The following is a 12,199-nucleotide window of genomic DNA, read 5'->3' on the forward strand; positions in this document are numbered from 1 at the left end:
TGGGGTACACTTACAGTCCAACACTTGGCTGCTATGAACCGTTATGACATCTACAAGCTGCAGGTTGCATGTGATTTTTATTTTTTTCCATTCCAGGAAACCTGTTTTCATGTTGTGAAGGGTCAGACTGCACCAGGAAGGGTTCCGCAGCGAGATCTTTGCAGGATAAATGCACTCGGAACAGATGCAAACAGACATTGACTGGAGTTTTCCATACAGGGTTTCTTTTACAAACTCATGGCTGTTCACAGGGCTGTAATGTCTAAGGATTGGAACCATTCACTTCAGTCTTGTACCCCACACTCGGATTTCTTCATCTACACTAGAGTTTTGCAGATAGCCCATACCGTCATGGATGATTGAATACTTGGTTCTTCTAAAGCAGGGGTCTGTAACCTGCGGCTCCAGAGCCTTATGTGGTTCTTTAACCCCACCATTCTGGCACTTACTTGGTTAAAACAAAATGTTTTTAAAAGAAAATAAAAAGTAACTGTATAGGAAAAGGTAGTAAAGTTAAGAAAATAGTAAACTAACTTAAAGTTTATTCAACTCCTTCACAAACAGTTAAAGAACAGAATGAATCATTCAATGAGGATCCTAACAACTGTAGCTGTAATTCTCCATCAATCCTTTGTAGGTTATAAACATCATCCTGACACGTTTCAACTTCATTTTGAGCTTCATTTATCACAGAAAATCCATTTATTGTCTGTTAGCACAACCAGAATTGAAGCTACGTTAAATTATAATCCAGTGGATTATAAGGAAGGTTTTCTATTTTTTACCAAATTGAAGGATTTAAAGCGTACCTCATGGTTTTAATATATAGTAGGAGTCACTTCATTAGTTTTTGTTGTTTATATTCATGAATTTGTGGCTGAAATGCACCAGAAACTGTAAAACAAACAGTTTTTTAAATTATTGATGACTTAACACTTCCTTCTGCATTTGCTGCATTGACATGATCACATGGATGTATTTTATTTTGAAAGGAAGTCATCCAAAGCTTTGTTAAAGTTAAAAACTATTTCCTAATTAAAAAAAAAATACTTTCTCTTCATGTTTATGTTTTATTTATGCAAAAAACAACAGTTTATTTAAATGTATCATATCAGCAGCAAAAACATCAATATAAATCAGAATCTTATTTTTCTAAAGGGTGATGAAGACTTTGTTTCTCCCACTGGTTGTCGAAAAATCGACCCGAATGGCTCTTGTGTTAAAGGTTGCAGACCCCTGGAACAGACTCAAAAACATAATTCTGAAATTGTTTTGTTGGTAGTTCAACTGTACTCAGAAGAAAGTCTATTTTTGCCGAAATATTCCCATTAGGAAAATTCCCTTTACCAGATTTTAGGGAAACTTTTTTCTTAGATTTGCTTCTGCCATCAGATTTAAATAATCTTCCATCTCCCATGAATGTTTCTGATTTTCCATCCATGAAGTCAACAACTTGAACCATTTAATTTATGACAATTTGTAATACCTGCATTTTTTTCATATTTAACCTGACCTCTCAATCAGATGTTTCTGTGCTCTGCCCAGAAAACTAACTTGTTTTTGTTTGCATTCTAACGACCAGCTTTCATAGTCTAGTTACCTGGCAGCTGCACACAGTTCTGGTTGCGAATGTCCCACTGACAGTTTTGGTCGATGGCACAGCTCTTGCAGCTGGTCTTCTTCTGGCACACGTATAAGGGGTTGTCCTTGGGGCAAAGGTCATACTCCACTATGGTGCCCTGTGAAGGAAGAGCAGAAGACAACACCTCAAACAAAGGATTTGGTTATCTTCTCTTCACCTGAGGCGAAAGTTCTCTCTGGACCTCTCGTCCAGATCTTAAAGTCCCAGCACAGCATCTCAGCAGGGTTAGACCTGGGCTTTGACCAAGTCACTTCTGAAACCCCTTCATTACATGACTTCCAGTCTGTTGTGACATTACCTAATCCAAACCAGGTTTAAGTGTTAACACACTCAGACGCTGGAGTTTTCCTCCGTTTTTCATGCTGACTCACTGCTGCACAGTTCAGGCTCTACTGCTGCACATGTCATTACACTTCCACCACCATGCTCAGCAGTGGGGCTCAGCTGGTGGTAATAAAGTTGGATTATGAGCACCACTCTTCTTTGGTGAAGAAAAACTTCCCAATCAAACCACTGAAATGACAGCAGGAAGGTTTGTTCATTAGAGAAGAGTCTAAACCACCAAGTGTTAATTAAAGCCTGTACCGAGCTGAAGAGACATCTGTTGTTCTTATATCACATGACCACTCCCCATCTGGATCTTTGGAGCCCTCGATGTGGTCAAACCTCTCACAGCTGGACTCTGCAGCAGAAACTCACCGTGGCAGACGTACAGTTGCTCCCCATGGAGAGACACTTGCCGGAACACCACTGGCAGACGTTGGTGTTGGCAGTGCAGCTGTAGCAGTCAGTATATTGATCACATCGCTCGTTATCAGCATCTGCAAAGAACAAAGATACATATTCAATCATGAGCTGGATTCTAGAAAGAAACTGCAGAACTATGCATTATGGGAGAAATTAAAAAAAACAACTTCGTAAAGGTTCATCTGTTCTTTCAAATCCTTCCCCTATGGCACGCACGGGTGTCAAACTCAATCGTACAAGAGGCCAAAATCCAAAACACACCTTAGGTCACGGGCCGAACAGGATAAACATTTATTGAACACTCTAAAACTACATTTTTAACACATTAAAACCATAACTTTTTAACATATTTATGAACTAGATATATAGCATTACCTGGAATCATGGTAGTGTGAATGCTGTAAACTGAATTTGGATGCTGAAAATGCTAGTGCTGATAGCTAAAAACGCTGAATGTGATAGCCAGCTAAAATATTAGCTAAATGCCAAATTACCCTAGAAACTTAGCTTAGACAAAACAGCTATCATGAAGCTAAAAAAAATAGCTAAACTTCAAAATATCCTAAAAAAAAATTAAAAAAGTTTAAACTAGCCAAAACAACTAGCATGTAAACATTATCATATAAAACAAGTTGTTCTGAAGATGAAAGTGGGGATGGTTTGTTAAAAAATCAAACGTAAACTTATTTATTTCCCCCAAAAATTGTTTGACCACTATTCGCCCCATCTATATTTGCTTCATGTACTGAGCATTGATACCAGCAGAAATTTCTAACGCAATCAATTTTGGAATTGTAGATTCAGACTGTACTAGAAAATGTCAATCGCACTATATAGTGAGTAGGGAAGGAATTCGGACACAGCCACAGATTTTGAGGATATGCTAACACTTCTAATGTGGCTAACATGTGGCGTGTTACAAACAACTTCTAAAATTATTGTGAACACAGTTAATAAGGGCTGACCGACCGATTGACTTTTTTCTGACTCTTTTGTCTCACATAATTCACCTCATAGTTTGGTGTGTTTAATATATGATATAAATTGGAAAATATTTCAGTCATTGATGGTGCACCTTATAATCCAGACAATATTGGATGTGTCATAATCTGTAACTGTAAAAATTAGTGGGTAACATTTTTTTAAATCAAAAAAAGGCTTTAAAGTGAGTGGGTTAATGGTTATGAATGTTGCTGGTCATCGCTTCCTGAACAACTTAGACCAGAATAAGCTGGTAATTACATCTCCATCCCACTTTACTGATAATTCTCTTCACTTCCCTCAAACTGAACTTCAGTCAGATGAGAAATAGCCTGTTTTCAGTATGAAGCTTCACCTACAGGACTTTGTGTTGCAGAATGAGGGCAGCTGCTGCAGACTGGGACCAGCAGGGCTGCCCTCCCAAGGCAGGCAGGCCCTCAGGAGGTCGTCCCAGACGCAGTGGATCCCAGGCCAGGCCTGGGCGCAGGTCGCAGCGCTGGAGAAGGCGGAGCAGCTGGGCGAAGTGTACATCAGAACGTCATTGAGGAGAAGGCTGTTAAAGCCTCCAAACACGTACATGACTCTAGAAAAGAGAGGAGACGATAAGATGGTTAGATATCAGTGCTGCCACAAACGTATCTTTTCCGATTAGTCGACTAATCTGGTCATGGGCAAAGTGGATGTAAAACAAACATCTTAACCATTGTTAGCTTTTAACTAAATAAAAACTAAATATATTCAAACTAGCATATACTAGTGTGAATGCTGTAAGCTTAAATTGGCTGATGAAGATGCTAGTGCTGATGGCTGAAGATGCTAAAAGTGATAGCTGAAAACGTTGAAGCTCATAGTCATCTATACTATTAGCTAAATGTCAAATTAGCCTAAAAAATAAAAAAGCTTATCTATCATGTAGCTGAAATATTAGCTAAACTCCATAATAGTCTAAAAAACCTTAATAAATGCCAAAATACTCCAAAAAGGTAACAGAATGACATAACTTTCAACTTTACTACACTCCGACTCCATATTATATAAAGTAACGACTAATCGGCTATTAAATTAGTTTTAATAGTTGATTAATCGACTAATCGTGGCAGCCCTTTTAGATATGATTCCTAATCTCAAACAACTTTGTTTCTTATCTCTATTTTTAATTCAACCCAAAAATGAAGGACCTTTTATGTGAAATGTTCCCACTTTTCAGCGATATTTTCTCCGTTTCTGGTGGAAGGAAAAGGCTTACCCGTCACTAAAGACTGCAGAGTGTCCGAAGCGGTTGACGTCATGGTAGAGGTCCGGTCGAGGCAAAACTGTCCACTCATCACAAGCTGCAATGAGAAAACGGTCCACAGGTCAGCCCGTTGACTCGGAAGTGACAATGCTCAGCTTCCCCCGAGGACCAGTAACAAGTCATCGTCTTGAGTCAGGAACGTGTCCTTGACCAAAGGTCAGAGTGAGCCACACGTTCAAGAGGACGATGGAGCATGTGCAATGAAAAAAAAACTGATATAACATCATGACGGAGCCAAAACACTCACATCCTAACACACTTTTCAGCTCTAGGGGAACATTTTCAAATTTACACATGATGTGTGGAGACAGAGCCACTGAAAGTGTTAAAAATCCCCCAGAGCCACATGGGTTGAACAGTCTGAGTACATGGACGGCCGCGTCAACTCATCCTCAGCACATGGAATTCAAAACAAGCACCTAGCATACTATTTTCCACATTAAAAGCATCTATTGGATCATGTGTATGGACGTGATGACTGCAGTCACACAAGATTAACCTGCTGGTGTATGGAGCTATTTTAGGGCCATAAATATTTGAAACTCAAACATTTAGAAAAAAAATGTTGGTGTTTGGCCAAAAAAATGTCCAAAAGTTTTTTCAATTGTAAAATAAACATAATTATTAATAAATAAATACATAAAATGAAACATTTGTAAATATTTTTTTTCATTCGATAGACTAGAACAGAGTTTTGGACGTGCGGTTTGTATGCCATAAAACTCTGTTTACATCCGTCTTGGGACAACGTCAGACGATGACAGTACAGACAATACGGTCATTTTCAGACCGTAATTATCACAGTTCTCAGATTTGAAAACAAAAGAAAAAAAAAAAGAGTTTAAACCGAAAAAAAAATGTTTTGAAATAGAATTTTTTGTTTTGAGACCTAAAAAACAGAACAATTGAAGCTGAAAATATGAAAAATTTATATTAGAATAACAAAAAGTCTTGGACATTTTAGTTTTTTTGGCCAAACTCCAATATTTTTTCAAAATGTTTTAATTGGGTTTCAAATATTTATGGCCCCAAAATAGCTCCATAAAGGTGCAGTGTACCGGTCCACTTGATGCATCTTTGGTTGTGATTATGAGTTTCACGTGGAGCTGTTCTTGCCTGAGGAGGCCTGAAGATGGTGCCAAACACAGAAGCTCTCCAAAATGGTGCTACACTACCAGGACTCCATGAGGACAGGAATGGAATTTTCTGTCGTGTTCTGTTAAGACTTTTTTGTCTCGTCCCCTCATTGTATCATTAGTAAGTTAACCTACTAATTTGAAAGTCCCCAGGTGTGTAGTAATGGCAGGTCAGTTATTTGAGTTTTTTTCCTAAGTTATAACTTACTTTGAGTCTGTTAAATTGACCTACTTTATGCGCCCCTTTAAATCAAAAATGTTTGTTCAGTTGGACTTTGTAAACTTTGTTGGACATTAAAAAGGATTTATTTTTGGAGTAAACACCTGTGCTCCCAGCGGTGACTTCTGGTCCATCTTCAGGAGAAATGCCTTACAAAGATGTCTGGTTTCACTGTTAACAATACTGTCGATCAAAGATAACATCTCATTTGTGTTGTGGTTTATCAGTTTTAATATGAATCCGTGTCTCGAGTTTCAATCAGGATTCACTCAAAACAGCAAATGAAGCCGTGAGGTTTGTTTTCTGATCATTCCTGGTCACTTAAAGATAGGCTCCAAAGAAAATGGTGTTCTTGTAGTATTTTTCAGATGATAGGGGACATTTATAAAGAAAATTAAGATTATAACTTTGTTTCTGAGTATTTCTTCATCCAAAATGTTGTGAATAAAGAGCAGGGGAAAAAAAGCTGTTTCAGATCATTACATAAAAGCTACAATCACCGGGCCATAGTGTCCGGGCTCCGCCCCACTCTGATGCATCCAATTTCAGACAAATAGATCCATGAATGTCTTTGTTTTTCTCCTCTGAGCTGGAATCTGGATCAGAACTGTACGACTGGATAGCTCTGAAATTGCTCACTTTTTTTGTTGCACCTCTAATGATAGGTTGGGGTTGTAAGCTAGTGGGACAGAGTGTAAACAAAGGTATCATGGGAAATCAGTGCAGGCTTACACCCCGCCAACAGTACTGCCCACAAATCAGAGGGGAATTTCTAATGAACTCCTGCCGCTCTGCAGAAACTATGTCCTAGAAATTGAGCAATCCAAAACAGAGCAACACTATTAGAAAAGGTCAAAAACAATAAAAAATATTTGTGATTTTTTTTTTTTTTTTTGCTGTATTGTTAAAGTAGCTGCTCCTTCACATGTATTTACTTGTGTTAAGAGTATGATGTGGACATGATTAACAGTCTGGCAGCTTGAGTCATCAGTTTTATATTCATAATTGTTGTTTATGAGACAACAAATGACTGAACGAACAGACACCTGATGAGGTTTCTGAACAAACAGCAGCAGAAAGGGATCAGACCTGATCTAGAAACAGTGCTATGCAGCACAGAGGCCAGCAACTGCATGTGCAGACACTGCCATCTACTGTCGCAATACGATAAGACAAGTATTTGTGGAGCTGGACTTCAAAGAGGGTTTTCATTACAGCATAATAATCTGATGTCAGGACAGCAGACCGCCCATAACTCTGTCCTCTAATGGACTTTAGTTCGTGAAGAGGAAGCAATTAGTTCTTGATGCTAGGCCAATCTTAACTCTAATTACCAAACAATTACCAGAGGCGATGCTTCAGACATTAGGCCTGCAGCTGGTTGTGCTGGAGCGGGGGGGTCTTACAGACAGACATGAAATACCAAGAGAGAGGAGAAAGAAGCAGATCTAAGTCAACAGAGCAAACAGAAACTATTAGCTCCTTAAATCACTATGGTAACCACAGTTCTGTAGAACCAAACTATCACTGGTCTGATGATGCAGAAAGCCTGAATGTATCGGGACAGTCAGAGGTTTCTCCTTCTATCCAGGATTCTGGAGTCTCTGGTTGAAGAGGAGTTCAGAGCAGCACAGCAGAAACAGACCAAGTGAATCGACTTCATTCATCCACACTTAAACTGAAAGAACCGAGATGAGTACAGATTACCCATCGCAGCACGGAGGGACATTACTAGTCATTTATAATTGAAAAGAAAACTGAAACTTTGTGTCTTATGTGCTGTTCCTCATGCAGACAGTCCCACAGCTCATCAGTGAGCTCTCTCACAAAGAAGTACAGCATTATACACATTTGAAGCCACCTTTATGAAACTAACAGTTTGGTTCACACATCAAGCTGAAATGTCTGTTTTTAGGCTTCATACTTGGCGTCTAACAGAAATCTACATGGAGATTCTCACCAACAGCTGGAGGTCATGTTCTCGTAGAGCAGGCATGTCCAAAGTCTGGCCCTTGGGCCAAATGCAGACCGTGTTCTGAATTCTTCTGGCCCGCAGGTCCTTGTCATAAAATCAATAATATGAGGCCTCAAGAACTTTCTTAGAGCTGTGTGGAGAATTTCCAGGGCCTAAAAGTAGCCTGTAGCTGGTGAAAATTCACCGCCTGTGAGAGAATTAATCGCCGCCTACTTTTTAATGACGTTTGATTTAGTGCAATAGCGTTGGTCTGTACAAAAAAAAATCTTTGTTTTATAAAACTTGGAAGCATATAGAAGGTTTATATTTTAAAGCTTTTCAAAAAAGTAATTTTAGGTTTTTATCTTCTTGTTTTTTCCTGTAGTTTATTATTTTTTTTTTCACTGTCGGCCTTCAGGTGGCGCTGTTAGCATTTTTTTGCCAGCAGCTATGGGTGAAACAACTCACAAGTGAGTCAGTACTGGGTTTTTTTGTGTTAGAAAATTTCCAAAATCGTCCACGGTCACTTCCGATGCTTTTATTGGATCTGAATCTGAGAGCAGCTGTATATCTAAGAGGAAGGTGGCAACTCTGTGTTTGAGCATCCTGAAAAAAAAAACATTTTTACTGAGATTTGGATGGAAGGGTTAAGTGCGGGCATCAGGCCAGCTCTTCAAGGATCGACATGTTTGTTTCTAACAGGAACCTGTGTGAAAAACAGGAACTATCCAAACCAAAAAATCCTCTTTTGAGATCCCTGCATGTGAACAGGAACAGCACATTTAACAGAGATTCTGTGAATGAATGATTCACTCAGTCATGTGATTATGTAAGATATTTGACCAAAATAAAAGACCCTAAAGTTCTAACTGAGGACTGATGTTTCAAAATAAAGGTCCAGCAGAGGACAGTACTTCAAAAACTACGATAGGGTGGATGTCAATTCAAACCTGAAAATCTGCTCACTTAAATTACTTTGTTGATTCTTTGGTACGAGTGTAAAAGAATGCTGTACAGCAGAGATGGTGTTCAAACTTCACTACAGTTTCATGACATTCAAGTGTGCAAATGTTTTTATGGCTTAGGGCACATGTGTCAAAGTCAAGGCCCGGGGGCCGGATCTGGCCCTTGAGGTAATTCATTATATAACGACCCAATGTTAGCTCATTTCTAACTCGTATAATTTTGACAAATATATTTTTGGAGAGTAAAATATTCAAAGTTATTTAAAGTTTAAGTAGATTCATTCTAGAATAATAAACCTTCCTTTTTTATTATTCATAATTATGTTAAAAATTTACAGTTTTAAAGTTTTAAAATGTTGCATTCGGGACTGGGCTTTTTCGGTTATTTTGGAGTTCAGCTAATATTTCAACAACATGCTAGCTGTTTTGGCTAATTTAGGCCTTTCTTTTTACATTATTTTTTGTTGCAGTTTTGGAGTTGGAGTTTGGCCCCTTGTGCGATTGAGTTTGACATCCCTGGTTTAGGGTCACATAGAGGAGAGGAGTCAACTATAAGATCCAGCTTTTGAACAAGCAACTATAATATCGGCCTTCTGTACAGACCTTCTCTGCAAATAGCTGTTACTCCAGAAGATGACAGCGTGAGAAGATGAACCTGCAGATGTGTCATCACCTCGAGCTGAGGGTCCATCCAGAGCATGGATGCTGATGCATCAAATACAGGAGGTGTGGCTGTGTGTCTTTAGCCGGTCTATCTAAAAAGCTTGTTCTATGAAGGGTGTGAATTCATCTTACACACAACAAAAAAAGACCATTTACAAACGTTTTGATCCGTTTGAGATCCAGTCTAGTTTCAGTGTGAGGATGAATGGATCCTATATGGTTTCCTGTTTTACTCTTATTGACTTGCATCAAATTGTTTAACCCTTTAACATCAGAGGTGTCACACCTAAATTACACACACGCTTTGATTTACCATAAATCTTTATTCTCGATATCAATGTAAACTAGCTTATTCTGACGAGGTGAAGCAGTTTCTTACATAACTAAAACCCATAACTAACGAAGTGTTACATAACAACACAAAGACACTTTTTTCTGCGACAGAATCAGTCGATTATTAAAGATTGTGTAAGCACTTCACAACTGTAAAGCTTTGCATTTCAGTTCAATGCTGGTTTGCTCCATAAGAAAATCTGTCTGAATAACACAAAACTTGGGCTGTTGCGTTAATCATGATTTCTTTTTAACCTGATTTTTGCGGAGCATTTCATCCCACTCACACAATGGTCATTTAAGAAAAATATAAATATGTCATTAATATTTCAGTCCTGTTGTAGGCCTTTTTTTTTTAGATTAAACTTTTTTTTTTCACAAAAGTTAAAGTCCCACTATTTGTCATGCACCTAGGTGTGTGAAATTTGTTCTCCGCATTTGACCCCTCCCCTGGGGGTGTGGTGAGCTGCAGACACAGCCGCGCTCGGGAACCATTTGGTGGTTTAACCCCTCAGTCCAACTCCTTAGTGCTGAGTGTCAAGCAGGGAGGCACTGGTTCCCATTTTTAGAGTCTTTGGTATGACTCGTCCGGGATTTGAACCCACAACCTTCCAATCTCAGGGCGGACACTCTACCTCAAGACCACTGAGCTGGTGGACTGTTTAATACGCGGTGTGTCGCTTTGTCATGGTAACAGCTTGAGGCGCTCACAAACTGCGCTCTGCTCTAGCTACTTTTAGAGAAACATGATCGATATGAGAAGCTTAAAAAAAGCATCATTTTAGAGGGACAGTTCACCTCTAAGAGCTTGTTTTTGTTCAGATGATGAAGCAAAAGTTCATTTAAAAAAATAACAGTCTCCAAAGTCTAAATCGTTTATTTCCTCCACTGTGTTTCATTTTTACCTTCTTAGATTCTCTATTTCTTTTTTGCTTAATCTCAGTCTTTAAAATGATCAAATTCACCCAAACAAGTTAAAGGAAAATCTAAAATCCCTCTCATGTCCTTTCTACTGTATTGCTGCTGTGATAAACTGTTAAATAATGAATATCAACATTTGAATTACAGTATTAATAAGACATTTTTGTTTTTTGGATCGATCCAATCAGTAGTAGTAGTAGTAGTGTTCCTACTGTTTTTTGATGTAATAAATTAGAGACTCTGAACTTGATGTTTTTTTTATATATTTTGTTTTGTTCAAGATTGAAAAAAAATCCTCCTCGGTGGAGTCAAATTAAAGTTTGGAAATCTTAATAATAATAAAACCTTTTTAGTTTTATTTTCCTGTTTTACTCCACCACAACGTTACAAACTTGAGTAACATGCCTCAAAATGAGGCTTTTCACAGCAATTATCAGATTAAAAATCATTGACTCCTCAGAGTCAAGAGGATGTCAGCACTGGAGCTAAGGCGCTGGTGTTAAAGGGTCAAGGAGCAGTTTCATTTGACTCCGCCTCCATACCTGGAGGTAGAGTGTTACAGCATAAGGTGTCAATTTCTCTTGTAAATGCCTTTTTGTGTATTAGATTTCTTTGAAACCATCTTTCCGTTTGGGAAAAAGGTGAACACACACATTTAGAAAAGTAACTTGGTTCAGCTGATGATGAAAAAACAACCAAACGGTTTAAAATCTTTCCTAGAAAAACAAAACTGTGGTTCATCATAAAATATTGTGTGTTTGTCAGTAAAAACACAGCTAAAGCAGAAACAGGATGTTTGTGTTACAGACCTAAACTGTAGGCCAGGAAGTCCGATGAGAAGCACTTGGCACCATGGCTCATGGATGTGTCGTTGTGCGTGTTTCCTCCAAACACCAGCATGGTCCCGCTCACGATCACTGCCGTGTGAAGGTAGCGGAAGAAGCCGCTGTCTCTCAGGATGGTCCTGCAATAGACGCACCATGACACCGAGGTTAGAAATACAGAAAAACATAAACAGAGACTTTTTCTAAAACACCATGAAATACAGGAGAGATGCAACAGTAAGACACTCAAGAGAAATATAAATTACTTATTTTTTTGCGCAATTAATTATGATGTGTGATAACTAATCAACATTAATCGCAATGATTTTTAACCCAATAATTGCTGTTAAAAGCCTCATCTTGAGGTATTTTATTTAACACTAGAATCCCTAAGCCTGCGCAAATTTGTGCAGGGAAGAGTTCCCCCCCTCTAGTCCGAGAGTCCATTGTTGTGTCATGGTGGGTCACTGATGAGCCATTAACTTGCCCATGTATATGTTAATGCAGCATGTAGTACCT

General features: G+C 38.6%; 1 protein-coding gene across 5 annotated transcripts in view; it reads right to left on the reverse strand.

Annotated features, from left to right (window-relative positions):
* atrn (attractin) overlaps window positions 1–12,199 on the reverse strand; it is a 130,813-nt gene that overhangs the window by 89,746 nt on the left and 28,868 nt on the right. For all 5 annotated transcript variants that reach the window (XM_024262193.2, XM_024262268.2, XM_036210090.1 and 2 more), the window contains exons 10-14: window positions 11,666–11,820; window positions 4,617–4,701; window positions 3,730–3,953; window positions 2,342–2,463; window positions 1,601–1,739 (exon numbers count right to left, since the gene is read on the reverse strand). In XM_024262193.2, the coding sequence (XP_024117961.1) occupies window positions 1,601–1,739; window positions 2,342–2,463; window positions 3,730–3,953; window positions 4,617–4,701; window positions 11,666–11,820 (725 nt within the window). The remainder of the gene's footprint in view (window positions 1–1,600; window positions 1,740–2,341; window positions 2,464–3,729; window positions 3,954–4,616; window positions 4,702–11,665; window positions 11,821–12,199) is intronic.

The sequence above is a fragment of the Oryzias melastigma genome, linkage group LG22, assembly GCF_002922805.2.
Source record: "Oryzias melastigma strain HK-1 linkage group LG22, ASM292280v2, whole genome shotgun sequence".
In the NCBI taxonomy this organism is placed as follows: Eukaryota; Metazoa; Chordata; class Actinopteri; order Beloniformes; family Adrianichthyidae; genus Oryzias; species Oryzias melastigma.